General features: G+C 36.1%; 1 protein-coding gene across 5 annotated transcripts in view; it reads left to right on the forward strand.

Moving 5' to 3' along the window:
- Nucleotides 1-19,430, forward strand: part of SENP1 (SUMO specific peptidase 1) — a 46,467-nt gene that overhangs the window by 6,673 nt on the left and 20,364 nt on the right. For 3 of the 5 annotated variants that reach the window (XM_081129878.1, XM_081129877.1, XM_081129881.1), the window contains exons 4-10: nucleotides 733-817; nucleotides 1,653-1,694; nucleotides 6,358-6,517; nucleotides 10,879-11,050; nucleotides 14,938-15,029; nucleotides 15,110-15,393; nucleotides 17,411-17,465. In XM_081129878.1, the coding sequence (XP_080986004.1) occupies nucleotides 733-817; nucleotides 1,653-1,694; nucleotides 6,358-6,517; nucleotides 10,879-11,050; nucleotides 14,938-15,029; nucleotides 15,110-15,393; nucleotides 17,411-17,465 (890 nt within the window). The remainder of the gene's footprint in view (nucleotides 1-732; nucleotides 818-1,652; nucleotides 1,695-6,357; nucleotides 6,518-10,878; nucleotides 11,051-14,937; nucleotides 15,030-15,109; nucleotides 15,394-17,410; nucleotides 17,466-19,430) is intronic. The other 2 variants (XM_081129880.1, XM_081129879.1) reach the window with 1 other exon arrangement.

A 19,430-nucleotide genomic window follows, 5' to 3' on the forward strand; every position in this document is an offset into this window, starting at 1 on the left:
TTGAGAAGCTATATTAATAAAGCAGTCTTTCTCAGTAGAAAAGTCATTACTAATTTGAATGAGGTGATTCTTTGCTGTGTGAGTCTGGCCTAAGCTTATCAGAATGTTTAGCATCCCTGGCCCCTGTGTACTAAATACCTGTAGCATCTGCCCCCAATAATTATTTTAATAACTGAATATATATTCACACATTTCCAGATTTATGCTGGGGTACAGCACCACCCCTGATTCAAAACTAAAGTTTTCAAAAGAATCAAAACCAGGTTGATTTTTTCTGCCTTTTTAATATATGATACACTGGCTTTCGGAACAGGATATACTAAATGCATATTTATCTTCTCATGAGCATTTTTTAAATTAGGTTGTATAACAGATATTTTCCCCATTTTTTCCCTCTTGAAGCCTAAGTCATTTTATTAGATTGTCTGTGTTTTCCTTCTTATTAATATGTTGTTTAATTTCTAATATCTGTAAATAATTTATACAGGGGTTGGCAAAAGTAGGTTTACACTGTTTTTACACTGTTCATATGGAAAATAATACAATAATTAATAAATAATAATACAAGAATAAAGTGTTTCCCATACAACTGTAAACCTACTTTTGCTCCACCCTGTATTGAATTCTGAAATATGTCATAGTCTTGTTTAATGATATATTTTTTCTAGTATAAATTCTTATTTCATTTTATTGTCAAAATACAATTTAAGAAAAATCTTCTGCTTTGTTTAGATATTACCTTCCAGGCAAGGAAATTTGGATGGCTCTTATACATGTTCTACAAGAAGTGCAGCTTATGGTCCAAATTATTATTCAGGTATGACACATTACTTGGAGTCAAGACATTTATACCTTTCAGATTTCTTCCTAGCACATCACTTGTGTTTACTATCTCTAAAAGTATGAAAGCATTGTCAAAAGCAAAATCGCATTTTCTCAACTAAAACATCATTTTAATAAGCTGTGTATATGTGCCTGTGTATGTGGTTGTTATGATATTTTACTGATCTGGTCTCAACTAAAAATTTTTTAATGGGAAAGTTGTTTTGAAATCCATTCTCCTACTTGTTCATTATGTCATTGTAAAAAGCTACAGCTTTTTTTTTTAAAGATATGTCTATATGATGTAAAGGTTATTTGTATTGATTTAAAGCTCACAGCTAGCCTGTTTCTATTCTGCTTGAAACTATGAATTCTGAAAATTTATTTCTGCCCAAGTTTATCCCTCCATCAGGGCAGGAAATGTTAACTACATGTCTCTGTCTAGCACCTGCCACAGCCATGCTTGCATATTCAAGGGCTTGCCTATTCAACTTGTGATCCATGACAGAAGTCAGCATTCTCTAGGCTATTCTAGCCCCTGGTCCACCTGACTTTGCATCTTCCCTTCCTAAGGTTTGGACTTCCAAAGATCTCCTGGCTCTGTTTTGTGGAAATGAAAAGTTTTGTTCGTTAGCCTCCTGGCAGTATGACCCAGGAAGATATTAGTGTCCTCCTATCTTTTTTCACTCCTGCTCAGTCTCCTCACCCTATCACAAATGTGGGAATATTAGTAATACCACTGAACCTGCCTCAGTGAGATTTTTATGAGGGTAAATTGAGATAATAAATATGAAATGCAAATAATAATTATTGTTATTTGGCTTCCTCAGGATTCTTTGTCAGCAAGATGAGATCTCCTCCCCTAAAAAGACGTTAGTATGATGCTCTTTTAGATTTACATTATATTTAAGTGTCATTTAGGTGGGTGGTAATTTATCCCGGGTACTGGATTTCCTCTCCTAGCATGGGAAATGGTCTCCACATTAGAATGTGCTTAGTTTGTTTAGAAAAATCAGTCATCATCATCATTGAAAAATCCTTCCTGATGAGCAGAAAGCCTGAAATCTGGTTTGATAGCTCATTGTTAATCCTAGAGGAAGGACAGTTGAGTGGATAATGAAATCAGATCATTAATATTTCCATTTGAACTCAGGTTGTGTTTCCTTGTAATTTCATGTGCTGATTTACCATTGGGCATAATGTTTGCTTTTAGTTAAAAATAATTGCTCAATAATAAACAGTTATATAGAGAAAATTATATTCATAATCTCTTGACCATAATTCAACTCTTTCTTAACTCTGTTGCCTTTTCTGGTTTTTACCTCTGTATACAGGCTTAGTGTACATTGTATGATTTGGTACTTATAATCTGTTTTTAGCCCAATATTTTTATTTTTACTTTCCATCTTTTTTCATGTGTTTCTTCATATTTACCTTTTTCTGTTAATTTCTAATAATCCATGGAATTGATATGCACATTCACAATTCTTTTTTTATTTTTATTTTTTAAATATGATTTTATTGATAGCAGAGAATGGAACTGGCAACCTCCTGGTGCATGGGATGATGCTCAACCACCTGAGCCACACCCGCTGGGCACATTCACAATTCTGTATGTGCAATTCCAAAATCCAAAAGGCTCTGAAAACCAACATTTTTTTTCATAATTCATTTGGCATCAAAACTTGACCTGAATTCATTCCTTGGCAAAACCTACATGAACTAACATGAAACTATTTATATTTTGTCTTTTATCTATCTCTGTAAATATGAACATTCGTACATTTTATGCACATATATCAGTATGTGTGATTACATTGTGCTGCTTCAGCTTATGTGGAAGCATTACATAGTATATTCCAGGTTATCTTTCTAAAATTCCAGAAATTTTAACTCTGAAACAACTCAACCCAAGGGGCTGTGATTTAGGATAATGAGCTTGTGCCTTCATTTGCTTTATTGTTTTCCCTGTGATTTAGGTCCCCTTCACTCTTGCCATTTTCAGCTTTTATAAATCATATTACTTAAAAACATGTTATATATAGCATGTTTTTAAAAATTTTAGTAGACCTTTGATACTCACCTTTGTAATCTCAAATCATCATGTTCTTAACTATAGTGATATTTGACCAAATTCCTGCTTTTCATCTCAGCTGTGTGATTTTTGAGAGTTACATTTTTCCTATATTTGTTTTTATACAACAAGTTGATCCTCCTCTTAAAATCTTACACTGACATTTTCTCTCATTTAAAGACTGTCTTTTTAGGAAAAGAAAAAGTTACTTTTTATAATAGTTACTGCATACATGATGATGAATGGAGAATAACAAAAGTGAATGGTAAGGCCACATTGAAATGTGGATGCTGAGCTATTAGACTTATTCTTTAAATTACAGCCTGAAGCAGTTTGCCTCTACCAAATTTCCCCTAGTCACTGACAAAAAAAAAAAAAAGGCATGTCACAAACCTCTAAGGTCACTCCCTAGCAACAAGAGTTTTAAGTCTTGAATGCCAAGGGTCTATATACCTTTTTCTTATAATGAAGTCTTTAATTCAAATCTACTTTTTACCATGTACTTTTTAAAACTTTGTTTCTTTGCCATACCCCTTTTCCAACTCATTGCATGTCCTACAGAATTTTGTCTCTGCTATCTCCTTTGGATGTATTATTTTCTGACAATCTCCACATTGATTTCTGTGGTCAGTCACTTTGAGCCTTACCTCTTGATTGGGCTAGACAATGGTTCCCAAGTTTACCTGCCTTAGTTTTCTCATTCTGACTGTGTTGATATTTCTCTCCTCTCTCACCTTCCTGTCCTTTCCTTCACCAAAATGAAAACGAACACAGGAAAGCCTCAAAATTTAGAATGTAGGATCTTGAGCTTTCTTATTGCTTTACTTGATCTGCCTCTTGATATAGAGTAGCCTTCTCAATGGCATGTGACAGAGAGGCATATCAAGCTTTTAACAATCTGCTTCTTAATCCACTTTAGATTATTAAAAAATTGATTTAAAAACAATTTTTAGAAAGCAGAGAAAATGCAGCACTTTCACTTTAATAACTTGGTGCTGGTCAGGCTGTAAGACCTCTTGATTTTATTAAGAGTACAATTGAAAAGAAAATTAAAACATTTTAAACCCTAAACAAAGAAATGTAGAGTAAGGTGAAATGATTTTGCTCATGCTTAGAATCTTTATCAGTGTCTTCTCTTTGAAAATATGTTAAATTAGGTTGCCAAACTGGCATTTAGTAGGTAAGATGATTTAAAGCATCCTGCTGTTTATAATAACTAAATAAGTCCTGAAGTTAACAGGAACTACTGTTGGTTACTTTCATAGTAAGTGATTGATATACTTTTTTAAAGACATAAAGTTTATTTGATTATGTCCATAGAAGTATTGCCTGTCCTGTATAAAATTAATAGAGAAAAGTAGGAAAATACCCATTATTTTATTGGAATAGAGCCAAAATTAAATTTTAGTTTTGTGTGTGTTTATATGCACATGGTAAATAATCTTATTTGTGGCATAGGCAGTCTCATTTCTTAATGATGACAGAATACCAGGCTAAATCTCACCAAAAAATGAGTGTCAGCAATCCCATTGGTCCCTCTCTAACTTTGTTTGATCACATCAGCAATAGAGGACTGTTCAGTGATTTCATTGAGTAGGGATAGAACCACCTTATTCTGGTTAAACAGACTGCTTGATTCTGTGCCTTTCCCTTGCATTTTATTTTTATTTTTTTAAAAATATATCTTTATTGATTTCAGAGAGAGGAAAGGAGAGGGAGAGGGAGAGGGAGAGGGAGAGAGAGAAGCATCAGTGATGAGAGAGTCATTGATTGGCTGCAGCCCTCAACCTGGGCATGTGCCCTGACCGGGAATCTAACCCCGATGGCCTGGATCCTAGGTCGATGCTCAACCGCTGAGCCACGTCCGGCTGGGTTCTCTTGCATTTTAAAGCTGAAGTCTGTCACATGCCCTTGAGCAGGCTACTCTGGTTTATCCTTAGTCTCAAATTTCACATCTGTCAGGGTAATTTTCATTTTTTGGTAGACACCTCTAGTGAGACCATTCCCTAATCAAATTTTAGCAAAAAGTGTGAGAGACAAAAATTTCTATTATTACTTTGCATTTAATTTAAAGATAATTTTCTGGTCCTTTATTTAATGAGACTCATGTTCATTAGCCTCATGTCTCTATCTTGAAAGTAATGGTAATAGATGCTAAGCATGATTACAAAGGAGAAAGGTTATAATTCATTTTGAAAGTAAATTTAATCATTAGATTAGGTTTATCCACTGGTGAATCAACTGGTACTAATACCACCCTGACTGCTGCTTTTTTATATCTTACTTACCCTGAATCCTGATAATCCTGATCAATTGAAAACAAACAACATAATACAAAACTTACAGTTTTTTCAGCCGCCATACTTTTTGGAGAGAGTATCAAGAGCTACATTAAATATTTTAAATAACGTAAATACACAGTGTGCAAAGTTCTATAGTAATATGCTTTGAAAGAAGATCTTCAATGTGATGTAGATAGACCAAAAAATTTAGGAAGTAGAGAATTATCATTCTTGTTTTTCCACTGATGCTCCTCTCAGTTCCAAAGCCTAACATCTGAAGTTATTTTGAAGGTGTTTTAAATTGTTTAGTCCTGATGATTAGGAGAGGAGGGTATAGAAATTATTCTCAGCTGAAACTTGGAAATACAGGGTGTCCCCGCAAAATGTATATACACTTTAACAGCTGATAGCTCAATTTTGAAAATGAAATGTTATTTTAATAAAAACTGACTTTATAATTATTTAAAGTGTGTGTATACATTTTTAGGGGGACACCCTATGTTTATCATCTTTGCTTGTAAGCCACAAGTCAGAAAATTTAAGAAATAAATAATTCTCACTTAGCCTGATTGCAGCAGCAAGCATTGGAGTATTGATATGTCTGTTGATTATGGCATTAAGTGACTGAAGGATACCATATCAGAACCAGATGAACATGATGGGTCATTCTTGCCATAAGCTGGCCAGAATAAGCAGCAGCTAGGTTATCTCTGCTCTTAGAGTCTCTCAGTTGTGAACATGGTAATTAAAAACAGGAGATACCAGCTGCTTATTAAGCAATAACTGTTGTTCATTTGAATTACAATTCTCGGCCCTCCACCTGCTTTCTTACTGGTCTGGCCTACCTTCTTTCAGGCCCAGGCCTGGGAGTGCTTGCAAGATATAGTTGGGGTAAAATGTTGACTTTTGGTGGACACCACGGAGTCACATTGATGCAGATAAGGCACATGGCTGTGGCAGGATTCAGCTCCTTCAACAATTTTCAGGTTAGTATGGCTGAATCAATTATAGTTTATAGAAGTTCCCTTACTGCAGACTTTACTGGCAGTTGAGACTGGGATCTTCCATGAGAGACATGGTAATATGCCACATTACTTTAGAATACAATGTTGGACATGGTTGCAGTCATATGGAGAACCACTGTAGGTATTCAATTTATTCAAATTTTTATTTCTTTAGATAACCCTTCCTTAGACAGTTTTCTTGGCTCAGGAGACTTAAGAACCTTTGGCCAGAGTGCAAATGGCCAGTGGAGAAATTCCACTCCAGCATCAGGTGCAGCTTCACAAAAATCAAGAAACAGTAGAAGTCTTTACCTCGAAACCCGAAAGACCTCAAGGTAGGTATTCTGGCTGCTTAGTTCATAAGCCCTTCCTGCGATATAAGAGAAAGTGGCTATAAAATAGTCGTTACATTGGCATTTTAAAAGAGTAACACCATTTTTGAACTTTAAACCAGAGAGATATGGAGAAGTCCATTTTAAACTTTCAACTTTTAATTTACTCAGTGCTGAATTTTGGTGACAGCCAAATCTTATCATTAGAGGAGAGAGTTTTGAGGGACATCTTGTTGGATATGCGTATATTGGGACCCTTCAGGATCTGTACAGCTATTATGAATCTCAAAGTGAAAATCAGTTTCTACAACTTCAGTAGCAAAGAAACTAGCACATGTTGTGAGTTCTCATATAACAGAGACCTGACTTAAATTGAGGCAGCTCTGCACCTCATGGTCTTAGTCACCTAGACCTAAGCTACTTCTGTTAGAAAATAGAGTCACAAAGAACTTGATCCTATCTAGCCCACTTCATAAGCCCTACCTATTCCCTCACCAAGCTTATACTGATTATTAAAGGCAGATGAAATTCGGCTTAGAAACTTTTCCGTCAGGTGTTTTATTATATTTGTAAAAATCTTTCTTCTTTAAAGTAGTATTTATGACTTCTTCAATTTTATAGTGGTGATGGGTTTTAGGAATGTGATATCATTTAATTTCCTGCTTAGTCAAGGCTAAGGCTAAGCTTTCTGGTGTTGATTGAAACTAATAAGATGGCTTTTATTTTATTTTGTGATTATCAGCACATGAACTCTGGAAATGTGTCAGTATTCCCAGAATCATTTTCCCACTTCTTAATATTTTAAAAAATTATACCAGAATTCATTAATAATTCATATTGTAAAAATTAAAACATTACTCATAAACCTAAAGACCTGTGACCGCTATCCACAATCTTATTCTTCTCCTCTTGGTGTGTTTCTTTCTAAACCTTTCCTACTCTTGTTCTTCTTACACTTTCTTATATATAGCATAATGTATATGCTGTGTATACTATGAAATGTGTAATACTATTTTGTCTTCATTAAATATATTCTGTGTGCACCCGGGCAGGTGGGCTTAGTGGTAGAGCATCAGCTGGCTCACCAAAGGGTCTCAAGTTTGATTCCCAGTCAGGGGCACCTACCTCGGTTGCAGTTTCTATCCCTGGACTCGGTCGGGGTACATGCAGGAGGCAACCAATCAATGTGTCTCTCTTACATCGTTGTTTCTCTCTCTCTCGCTCTCCCTCTCCCTCTCTCTCCCTCTCCCTCTCTCTCCCTCTCTCTCCCTCTCCCTCTCTCTCCCTCTCCCTCTCTTCCTCTCCCTCCCCCCCACCTCCCTCCCTTCCACTCTCTAAAAATCAATGGAAAAAAGATCCTCGGGTAGGATTAACAAAAAAAATAAATGAAAGATATTCTATATGCTTCACTTGGCAGGTTGCTTTTTTTACTTAACAATGCCATACTGTTATTTTTTAAAGTAACATTACAAAAACAGTACATGTGCTTTGTAAAAAATTGAAAAATACAGATAAGCAAAAATGAAAAATAGAAACTTGCATTCCCACCAGTCAGAGATCACCTTTGTAATATCTTAGTACATAGCCTTCCAGATATTTTTCTCTGCATTTACACACTTTTTTTTCCAAAAATGAGTTTATACTGTGCATACTTTTGTTATCTGCTTTTTCAATCATCTCCTTTTTACCATTCAGTAAATTTTATCTTGTAGTCTAACTAAATTATATTTAAAATTTCCTAGTTGACCAAAAGTATCCTTTACAGCTAATTTGTTCAAACCAGTATCCAATCTAGGATTACGTCTGGTAGCTATTGCCCTTAAGTCTGTTACAGTCTAGAGCAGCCCCTATTATTAATGACATGACTTTTTTCTGCATTATGTTTCCCTTTTTGGGTTTGACAGATTTCTTCATAGTATCATTATTTTGTCCTCTATATTTTTTGTAAACTAGATTTTTGACTTGAATAGAAGGTGATGCTGTCTTATGTCACATTAGGAAATCTACAATATCTGGTTCTCCTATCATTAGTGAAGCTGGATTGACCTCGATTAGGGAGATAGCAGTCTGGTCCTTATTTGTACAGTTAAGTTTCTTTTCCCCTTGTGACTAGAATGTAATGTAAATGATGTGACTTCGGCATTATATGAATGACCAGTTTCACATCACTCTAATAGTAATTAATCTCAGTTAATCTCAATTGAGAGTAATTACTCTCAATCTGGTAATAATTTTTTAAAATTGAAGTCAGTTGGCATATAACATTAATTTTAGGTATACAACATAATGATTCGATAGTGAAATGATCACCACAATAATTCTTGTTGACATCCATCACCACACATGGTTCCAAAAATTTTTTTTTCTTGTGCTGAGAACTTTTAAGATGTAATCTTCACAACTTTCAAATATACAGTACAGTATTATTGACTGTATTCACCATGCTGTACATTACATCCCCATTACATTTATTTTTTAGTGGGAAGTTTGTACCTTTGGGCCCCCTCTGAGCTTATAATAATTTTATTAGAGTTAATGAAATAATACTTTTCTAATTTTCTCCTACACTTATTAATTGGCACTCTGCTAAAGGAGAGCTTTTTTCCCTCATTAGCTGAGGCTATTGGGTGACTCTGGAATACATTTCCTACTGGGAAAGCAGGATATGTAATTAGATCTTTCTTTTTTTTGTCCTCACCTAAGGATATTTTTTCTATTGCTTTTCTGAGAGAGTGGAAAGGAGGGAGGGAGGAAAAGAGAGAGAGAGAGAGAAACACATCAGTGTGAGAGAGACCCATCGATGGTTGCCTCTTGCAAGTGCCCCAACCGGGGCCAGGGAGTGAGTCTGCAACCAAGGTACGTGCCCTTGACTGGAATGGAACCTGGGACTTTCAGTCTGGGGGCCAATGTTCTAACCACTGAGCCAAACTGGCTAGGACATAGATCTTTCTTTTTTTTATTACCAATTTTCAAAATATGTTCGTTGGTTTTTTTTAGTGTCATTGTGGATTTAATGTGTTTCAATCCACTACAATCATTTTTTTTAATGCTTACATTCTCTCAACTTTATCCAGGCTTACTTCTGTGTCTGACCCAATCTTGTTAATTGTTGGTAGCACCCTTGCTGCCTGGCATTTCAAGATGCCCTTATACGATTTCTTTAGAAAAGAATCTTTCATTAAAAACACAAATACAACATGCTCTCTAGGAAGCATAAATACAGAAGACAGTGAGGGAAATTCATTATATCTTCACCAAACAAATTATATTACCCTTGCCGTCTTTTCCTAGCTGTATCCACCCATCCTAAGAAAATAAGCCAGTTCCTGAAATTCTGAGTCCTTGCTCCTTTCTCTACTCTTAGACACATAGAAACCATTAGAGTTTTAAGAATTAGAGTATATGTGCTTTTTGATTTTTCTTTAGACCTAGTCTGATTCATTTCAGCCCAGACCACATGTACTGATTTAAAGAGTTGATTTTATTGGATTCAGTCTAGTCAACTATGTAGCTCTATTTTGCATCCTCAGCCAAAAAAAAAGAAAAAGGAAAAAGAAAATTCATTATGTTGATAACAGGTACCTCAGACTTGTTTGGTAATGATAGATGAGAAAGAACACATAGAAAAAAATTTTAAATTACTTACCTATCCTTAGAGATAAAACTGAGTTTGAGTTTACAAAAATATTTCCTGCCAATTTTTCCCATTATTTGGGGTGCAAATAATATAAAGAAACAAAATTCCCTTCAGAGGAGGTAAACAGTAAGGCCAGAGGAGAGTTCACAGAGAGTGGTGCAGCCTAATAAAAAGCCTCTGGTTGTTTCTGATGAAGGATGGGAGCCCTCTGTTGGTGTTTCAGGAAATGTTAAAATTCAGTTTGAAAGCTTAGTTGAGAGGCTTCAGTTTTATCCATCTCTGTATATTTAACCTTAAAATAATTCCCTCCAAAAGGCTTGGGGTAGGGGGCTGTGGGGAGTAAAAAGGAAGTATATTGTGTTAGCATACTAGATATGTTAGCATACCTAGAATTCAGGTTTTCTGAAGAGGTCTAATATGATATGCTTTCTGTCATACCACACAGGTCTGTAGGTCCTGACTAAAGGAACTTATAGATTGTGAAGCTGAGACATAAGTTTAGGTGTTTGATAATTATAGTTATATAGTTTGGCAGTCTAAGACCTCTTAAGTGGCAGAACCTGATGCAGCAATCCATGTATCATTTCTTGTGTATTTCCCTTAAGTGGTACATCTGTTGTTCTACCTGTTAATTTTTTGTTTTTGTTATTTCTTGAAAGTGAAATAATCACTGGTTAGATTTTCTTACTGTACTGTTTTTATCTTTTCTTACAAACTTTTTTTTTAGTGGATTATCAAACAGTTTTACGGGAAAGTCAAATCACCACTGCCATGTGTCTGCATATGAAAAATCTTTTCCTATTAAATCTGTTCCAAGTCCATCTTGGAGTGGTTCATGTCGTCGAAACCTTTTGAGCCCTAAGAAAACTCAGAGGCGACATGTTAGTACAGCAGAAGAGGTAAGAAAAACCTGTAATAAAAGCTGTGGTTAGAATCTTTCCCTATATTCAGCTATTTGTGCCCTCCAGTCATGTTTATTAACCATTCCATTTATTTAATCTTTTCTATGGTTTTTCTTTCTTACTCTTTTTGAGTGCTGTTATCTGTTCTAAAGAAATTAGATATTTTAGTTTAGAACTTTATTATTTTTCTTACCATCTCTATTTCTGTTGGACAGTAGACTTAATTTTCATTATTATTTGAATAACTTCTCATACATCAAACTATCTCTTCTCTCTTTTTTGGACCCCTTCTAAACTTTTTTCATTTGGCAAAACTGTTAACCTGGCTGGATTTGATAAAATACCCACCCTTAACTTCTTACTAGGACAGTTTTTCCTCAGTATAAAAGAAAACTCAAGAAGCCAGCTAAATAATTTATATCCTTTCAGTATGAATAAGATCTTTGAGATCATAGATTTTTCCCCCAAAGAAAGATGTTCTCTTGACATTTGGGTGCTTATATTTATTCAGTAAACCTGAAGGAAAAAATAGATTATGTAAATGTAATATAGCATATAATTTATACAATAAGAAATGTGCAGCATGGCTGGTGTGGCTCAGAGGTTGAGCATGGACCTATGATCTGTAAGATCGCAGTTCAGTTCCCAGTCAGGGCACATGCCCAGGTTGCGGGCTCAGTCTCCAGCAGGGGGCGTGCAAGAGGCAGCTGATCAATGGCTCTCTCATTATTGATGTTTCTCTCCCCCCCCTTCCTCTCTCTGAAATCAATAAAGACATATTTTAAAAAGTTTTTTTTGCAAAGAAATGCAAATGTGCTTATACCTGTTCAATTAAATATTTATCATGCATCTCATCAGCTTTGTACTGATTGCTTTGGAGATGCAAATGAGTAATAATGACCTTACATTTATATAGCATTAGAGTTACCAGTGTGCTTTCCACACGTATTGTTTTGAAATTTTTTATCTCTGTGATACAGGTAGAAGTGAGGTAATACCCACATTTTACAGATTTGGAAAGTAAAGGTCAGAGGTCATACAACTAGTAATTGGCCAGCCTGCAACCCAGGTCTTCTGAAGGAGTCTAGTCTGGTGTGCTTTCTGTTATATAACCTGTTGATGTGGTTCCTGCCCATCGAAGCTTACAGATGGAGAGTCAAGAATAATTATATAATTTGGCAATGAAGACCTCTTAGGTGGCAAGACTTGATTATTTGTGACTTAGTAACAGTGCTATGCATTTTTTTGGTGTGAAGTTCGTATGGAATCTAAAATATTCAAACGCCCGGCCAGCCGCAGCTCAGTGGTCGAACATCGACCTAGGATCCAGAAGATCACGGTTCAGTTCCCATTCAGGGCACATGCTCGGGTTGCGGGCTGGATCCCCAGTTGGGGGCATTCAGGAGGCAGCTGATCAGGGACGACTCCCGTCATTGATGCTTCTATCTCTCTCTTTCTGTCTCTGAAATCAATAAAGATAATATTTTAAAAAAAAAATTCAAGCAGAGGATGGCAGAACTAGTAAATCATAGTAGGAAAAAGGATAGACAAGAAACTGGCAAAAGTTGGTGATAAGAACTGAGCAACAGTTACGAAAAGGACTTATTTTTCACTGTACCTTTTGTACTATTGAATTTAGTACCATGTATCAGATACTGCATACGTACTTTTTAAAAAAATTACTGGAGTTGGAGTTATGCTTCTGCTGGAGCCTTGGCAGCCTACAGGGTAAGAGAGGCTTGTTGGGGAAGGAGACAGCAATAGCATGGCAGCTGGATACAGGCCTTCCAATACTCCCCTGCTGTATTGCTGCCCCTGGGATCACCAGGATCCTTTAGACTGTCTGTGTTCATTGTAGGCCCACCATTTACTCACAAGTCAACCAGTCCTTTGGACCACTCAGCCCCTTCTCCTTTTGCTTCCACTTCTAGTCTGAGGACTTGTGCTAGCTGGGCCACAGGTTGGGACAATGGAGGACATGAAGCTAAGGTTCCTCTTCCTTCTGTAGTGTCAAGAAAATGTCAAAGATTGAACCTATCCTATGAAACAAAAGATAAAGGAAATTTTGCCTCACTTGTTTTTATGTCTATATTCTGCTATGAAAAGCTGTAGTACATGGAGTAACCCATATAATATGAATAAGACAAAATATTGGATCAGACTTTATTAAATCAGACTTTCAACAGATTATTTGCATATTGAAACAGCACAGTGCAAGATGCTGCTAGCCCTGGCACAAAGTATTATAATTATTTTGTGAAGAATGGTGGTTGTATTAAACTGTATATAAGATTTAAAAGGGAAAAAAGTACTGGGCATATTATTTAGTGAATGCAGCTTATTGCTTTAGGGGATCTGTATAGAGTAGATGCTTTACCATGGTTACAAGTCATTATGTAATCTGTTTTCCTGCTAAGTGACCTAATTTCTTACTACTATTCTGATTCACAATGACCTTACTATTCCTTAAACACATCAAAGAACAAGCCTGGGTCAGGGCTTTTGAATTTGCTGTTTCTTTGTCTGGAATATTGTTATAAATTTCTTTGACTTACTTCCTCCCTTGATTTAGGTTTCTGTTGAAATGCCACCGTTTAAGAGAGGTCTTACCTGTTCCCATTGTTGGCCCTCCATCACTTTCTATTATTCTCTTATCTTTAATTTTGTTTATACTACCTAACTAGTTTTTTGTTTTTCTTTCTTCCTTTCCTTCCTTTCCTTCCCTTCCCTTCCCCCTTCCCTTCCCTCTTCCCTTCCCCCTTCCCTTCCTCCTTTCTTTCTTCCCTTTCCTCCTTCCCCTTCTTCCATCCACTTCCTCCCTCCCCTTCCTCCCTCTTTTTCTCCTTCCTTCCTTCCTTCCTTCCTTCCTTCCTTCCTTCCTTCCTTCCTTCCTTCCTTCCTTCCTTCCTTCCTTCCTCCCTCCCTCCCTCCCTCCCTCCCTCCCTCCCTCCCTCCCTCCCTCCCTCCCTCCTTCCTTCCTTCTTCTCCTCATCGAGGATATTTTTTCCTTTGAGAGAGAGTGGAAGGGAGGGAGGGGGAGAGAGAGTGAGAGAGAGAGAGAGAAACATCGATGTGAGAGAGAGACATCGTTTGGTTGCCTGCTTCACGAGCACCGGCCAAGGCCAGGGTGCGAACCTGCAACCCAGGTACGTGCCCTTGACCGGGAATTGAACCTGTGACCCTTTGGTGCATAGGCCAACACTAGCCACTGAGCAACATGCCAGGGCAGTTTTTTGTTTTTCAGTCCTTTAACTGTAATGTAAGCTCCACAAGAGCAGGAACTTTATTTTATTCAGTGCAGTATTTCTAGTGACTGGAGCATAGTCGGTATTAAAGTCAATGAATGAATATTATGGAGCATGTGCTTTCCCCTAAGTCCAGTATTGGGAGTTAAGAAAGATAAATATGCGTTGGAGATGAAAACCATCTCTGGAAAATACGCTCTTAAAAATAGAATAGAAAACTGTTAGCAAGAGATCTTGACTGTTCTGGTTACTTCCTTGCAATTTTTCTAGCAGGTATAAAAATCAAGGATTTTGTTGGAATCTTAATTTAGAGGTCCTCAAATGTTTTATTCCTGGGGCTCTATCAGTTGACTCAGAAATGGATGCCTGCTGGCCTTCTGGTTTCCTATCCTATATCTCCTCTGCACTGTTATTTACATATATGCCCCATAATTTTCCAAAATATACTATCTAGTATTTACTTCACTAAACTCTTCTTATATATACTTTATAATTTCCTAGAATATCCTTAATGAACCACAGTTCTTAACTACCCTGAAGACTCTGCCTGAGCTTTGGCAGGGCTTTTGGGAATCTAGATGCTACTTTGGGAAATACTTGCCTCATTGGATGTGCTTAAGATTTTTTTTTCTTTTATAGACAGTTCAAGAAGAAGAAAGAGAGATTTACAGGCAGCTGCTACAGATGGTCACTGGGAAACAGTTTTCTGTAGCCAAACCCACCACACACCTGTGAGTCATGAAACATACTTCAAATGAATTTAATTCTACGTGTGTTATATGATAATTTAAATATATTCTTCTTTTGCCAGATCTCGATGTCTTAGTTCCAGTAGGAATACTTTGCAAGACTCACTGTTTAAAAATGGAAACTCTTATGCAGCTCAGATTATTGGCTCTGATACGTCATCATCTGGATCTGCCAGCATTTTAACTACCCAGGAACAACTGTCTCACAGTGGATATTCCTTATCATCTTATACTCCAGATATTTCATTTAGATCCAAAGATTCTGATCCTCTCCATCAGCTCCAACATCACCACTCTCTTCCACATCAGCCAGATAACGTTTCTGCTTCAAATACACAATCTAAAGGTAAAAATGATATCGTATACTATCTTTTCAATATAATTTAACTACATTTCCTAATAGCCAATTTATTGGATCTTTGTGAATTATAACACAAGGTTGTAACGCACATGTAACTTAAATAACATATAAATACCTTAAGTACATATAATTCATTTAGCCATGCTACGAGTAAACCTATAAGTAACTTTTTTCTTACATGGAGTAGCAAATGATTTTATATAGTATTTGACTTAAGTACTCTCTCTGTTTCTAGTACTTTACAATGAAGATTAAGTACAATTGACTCTTGAACAGTGTGGGGGTTAGGGTGCACTGACCACCCCTACCCCATGTAATCGAAAATCTATATATATGACTTTTAACTTCCTCAAAAACTTAGCTGCTAATAGACTATTGTTGACCAGGAGCCTTACCAATTATATAAATAGTCAATTAACACATATTTTGCATGTTTTATGTATTATATACTGTATTCTTACAATAAAGTAAGCTAGAGAAAAAAACATTAGTAAGAAAATCATAAGGAAGAAAAAATACAAATACTTAAAGTATTTTTTGGAAAAAACCCACATATAATAGACCTGCGCAGTTCAAACCCATGTTGTTGAAGTGTCATCTGTCCTTTGATGTTCTAGGAGCTTTAGAACATCAATTAAATATTGAAGTAAAAGTTCTTAATCAGGTAATACTTATAAACCTGTATATATTTATATATTTTAGAATGGTCGTCAGCAAGTTTTGGAAACAAAATGAGTTTTCTGCTTAACTTTCAGCTAATGAAAATATTCTGTCTCTTAGCATTCTAGTTAATTAAGGTTTTGCTATGATAATTTTTTCTTTGTTTAGTTTCCCCCTTTTTAGGTATGTGTTATGTGTGTATTTATGGCATGTATTTAGGTATGTAACTTAAAACAAGTTTTAGGTTAAGTGATTAGATATTAGGAATCTTTTGATAGATCCATCTCTAAGGCTCTCCTTCCTGAGTCATTTGATTTTTTTTTTTAAAATCTATTCCTCACTTTCTTAAAATTCTCATTGGGAGATTAAAATTGTTGGGAGCATCATTATGTAGCTACACATATTCATGAAAACTTGTATTGAATTTTGTGAGGTGATATGAGAACTATCATTTTTTAGCCTTTAACCTCAGAAACATACATCATATGGCAAATGCTTAGATACAACTAAACTGGGACAAATGTATTATATCGAACTGTTCAGTTACTTTCCTTGTTCTATTTAATAAATATTCTAAATAAGGTTTTAATCGTAGTGCTTTAGAAGGATATGATTCTTGCCTTTATCAACACACAAAAAAATGAGAGTGATAGAATTTGTACTTTTTGTCTGCTACTTCTCTAGCTGGTTCTTTCTGTTTTCCCTCCCTCTCCCCCTCCCCTTTGCTCTTTCATCTTATTCAGTCTCATGGTAGTTCATGAGCTAAAGACTTTTGAGATATCCTGGCATGCTTGTTCCCCAGGAACAGAAAGGAAGCACAGGGAACAAGCACACCCCAGGAGTAGCGGCTGAAGCCATATTTACTTACATTTCAGAGTGACTGCTTTATTTGTGGGGCAAGCTCTTCACTAAGCCCTATTCTTGGCTCAGTGAAAATGGACCTGCCTCTCTCTCTCTTCCACTTTATCTTTGTAAATTTAATTAAAAAAAATATATATATATCTTTATTGATTTCAGAGAGAGGAAGGGAGAGGGAGAGATAGAAACAACAGTGATGAGAGAGTCATTGATTGGCTGCTTCCTGCATGCCCCCGACTGGGGATGGAGCCTGGAGCCCAGGCATATGCCCTGACCGGGAATCGAACCACGATCTACTGGATCCCAGGTCAATGTTCAACCGCTGAGCCATGCCTGGCCGGGCTATCTTTATTTTTATCTTTATCTTTATGCTTTGTTGTTTTTATGGGAATAGGATATAACAGAGTATGGGAACCACAGGCATCTAGAATGTATAACTCTGGAGTTTTATCAGTAATGATATGCTCTTGTGTTTGTTGTTTAGGATCAGACTCTGTGATTTTACTCAAAGTGCAAGATTCCCAGACTCCAGCTCCCAGGTAAATTTTGGAAAAAAGACATTATTAAGATATTTTCCCCCTCTTTATTACAGTTTCTTTACTACAAATTACATAATATAAAACTAAAACTGCCTCAGTTCAGACCTCTGTGATGTGTTGTTTGAATTATTTCTATGACTTTCTAAGTGGTCTTCCTTTCACCAACTTCCATTTTGTTCCTCATTCCATCTTCCACCATATTTTCTAATCTATTCTTTGCATTATTCTTTAGTCCCTCTTTCATTCTGCAACCAGAGTGATCTAAAATGCATAGCTGGTCATTCATTAAACTCCCTCAAGGTGGCTTATCAGACAAAGAATCAAGCCCAAACTTCTTAGTGTGGTATACAAAGCACTTTCTTCATAAGTCTCACTTTCTAGCACACATTCTTTCCTGTAACAAGTACTTATTAATAGCCTGCTGTGTGCCAGTTGCTTGTACAGACATTGGGATAAAAGCAGTGAACAAAATGAAATCTCTTCTCTCCATCAGTTTACATTCCTGGTATTGTTCTAAGTTGATACAGTTTTCCCTTGCTCATTATCCTTTAGGGCCAGAGAATTTGATTCATCCACATCTAGAGTATTTCCAGGAATGCAGCAGGGGTGGAGTGAACCAGGAGTTAGGATGGGTGACTTGAAATCTACACACTTGTATTTAATTGAAGAGTGTGTAGCTCCAGTTAGTAATCTGCAAATATTGAATATGAATAATCAGATAAGACACTTCCTAGTATAAAGAAACCAATAAACTTTACTTTGGGGTACATTAAAGTCAAATTCAGATAAAATTTTAAAATTTTAGCATATGTACAAATGCTAAAGAGTAACCATATGATAGCTATGTATAAATCTATTTTAGAGATATACAAGCAGAAATTATGGAATGCCAGAGCAAGTTGATTTAGGCTGCTTTTGTCTAATATAAATAATGCAGAGTGCTGCAAACATTCAGGTACACTTAACTGAACATAATTAAAATATTGGAACATACTCTGAAAATAAGTAGTTAGAAGTATCTGCAATACTAATTCAAAGTGATAGTCATATGGTGATTATATTATACAGCTTACCCAGTATTTTTGTGTTAAAGTACACTAATAAAATTTGCGTTTAATAAGAAAAAAGAGGAGCTTGCTTTCTAGCTGTAAGGGGTGTAAGGGGGAGGGGGGGGGACAAATAGTGAGCAAATAAACAAATGAACATATATGCCTGGTGGTGATAAGTGCTGTGAAAGAAAAATAAAGTAGGGTAATATATAGATGGCGCAGGGGGCGGGGGGTCCTATTTATCTAGGATGGTCATGGCAAGTCTCTGATAAGGTGACAGTTGAGAGACATGATAGAGGTGAGAAAAGGAGCCATATGGAAATATGAGACTCTTTTATGTGTTTATTAAATGCTGAACTGTAATATGATACATATTTTCTTCACATTCAGTATTCTTTCTGCTGGTGTGTTCTTCCTACTTCAACTTGTCTATCTGGCAGTAGTTGCTTTCTTATCTCTTAAGTCTCAATTCAGGTGTGATCTATATGAGACTCTACTCCTCAGGGAGTTATCCAATACTTCTTCCTCTGTAATCTAATAGGTTATTACTTAGATTACTATGTCTTTGCCATATATGGCCTTAGCAGTTTAATTGCTAGAGTGGTAATAGCATCAGTTTTCCATTGAGGAGATTAGGGATAATAAAATGTTATTTTTTCTCATCTCAGTCCCCCTAATTCTGTGCAGCTCCCCTCTATGTTCTAAACTTAGATATTTTTTTTAAAATGTTACAGTTTCTCAAAGAGACTTTACAGTTTGGATTCTTTTTTAAGAGTCAGATCTGGGCTCTGTTCTTGTCTTTTCCAGGCTTCACATAACTTTGGACAAGTTACTCTTCTTAATTTTAGTTTCCTTATCAATAAAATGTCAATATTAATACCTTACTCTTGAATTGTTGTAAAGATTAACTTACAGA

This window comes from Miniopterus schreibersii (assembly GCF_964146895.1).
Source record: "Miniopterus schreibersii genome assembly, chromosome: 2".
NCBI classification, from domain to species: Eukaryota; Metazoa; Chordata; class Mammalia; order Chiroptera; family Miniopteridae; genus Miniopterus; species Miniopterus schreibersii.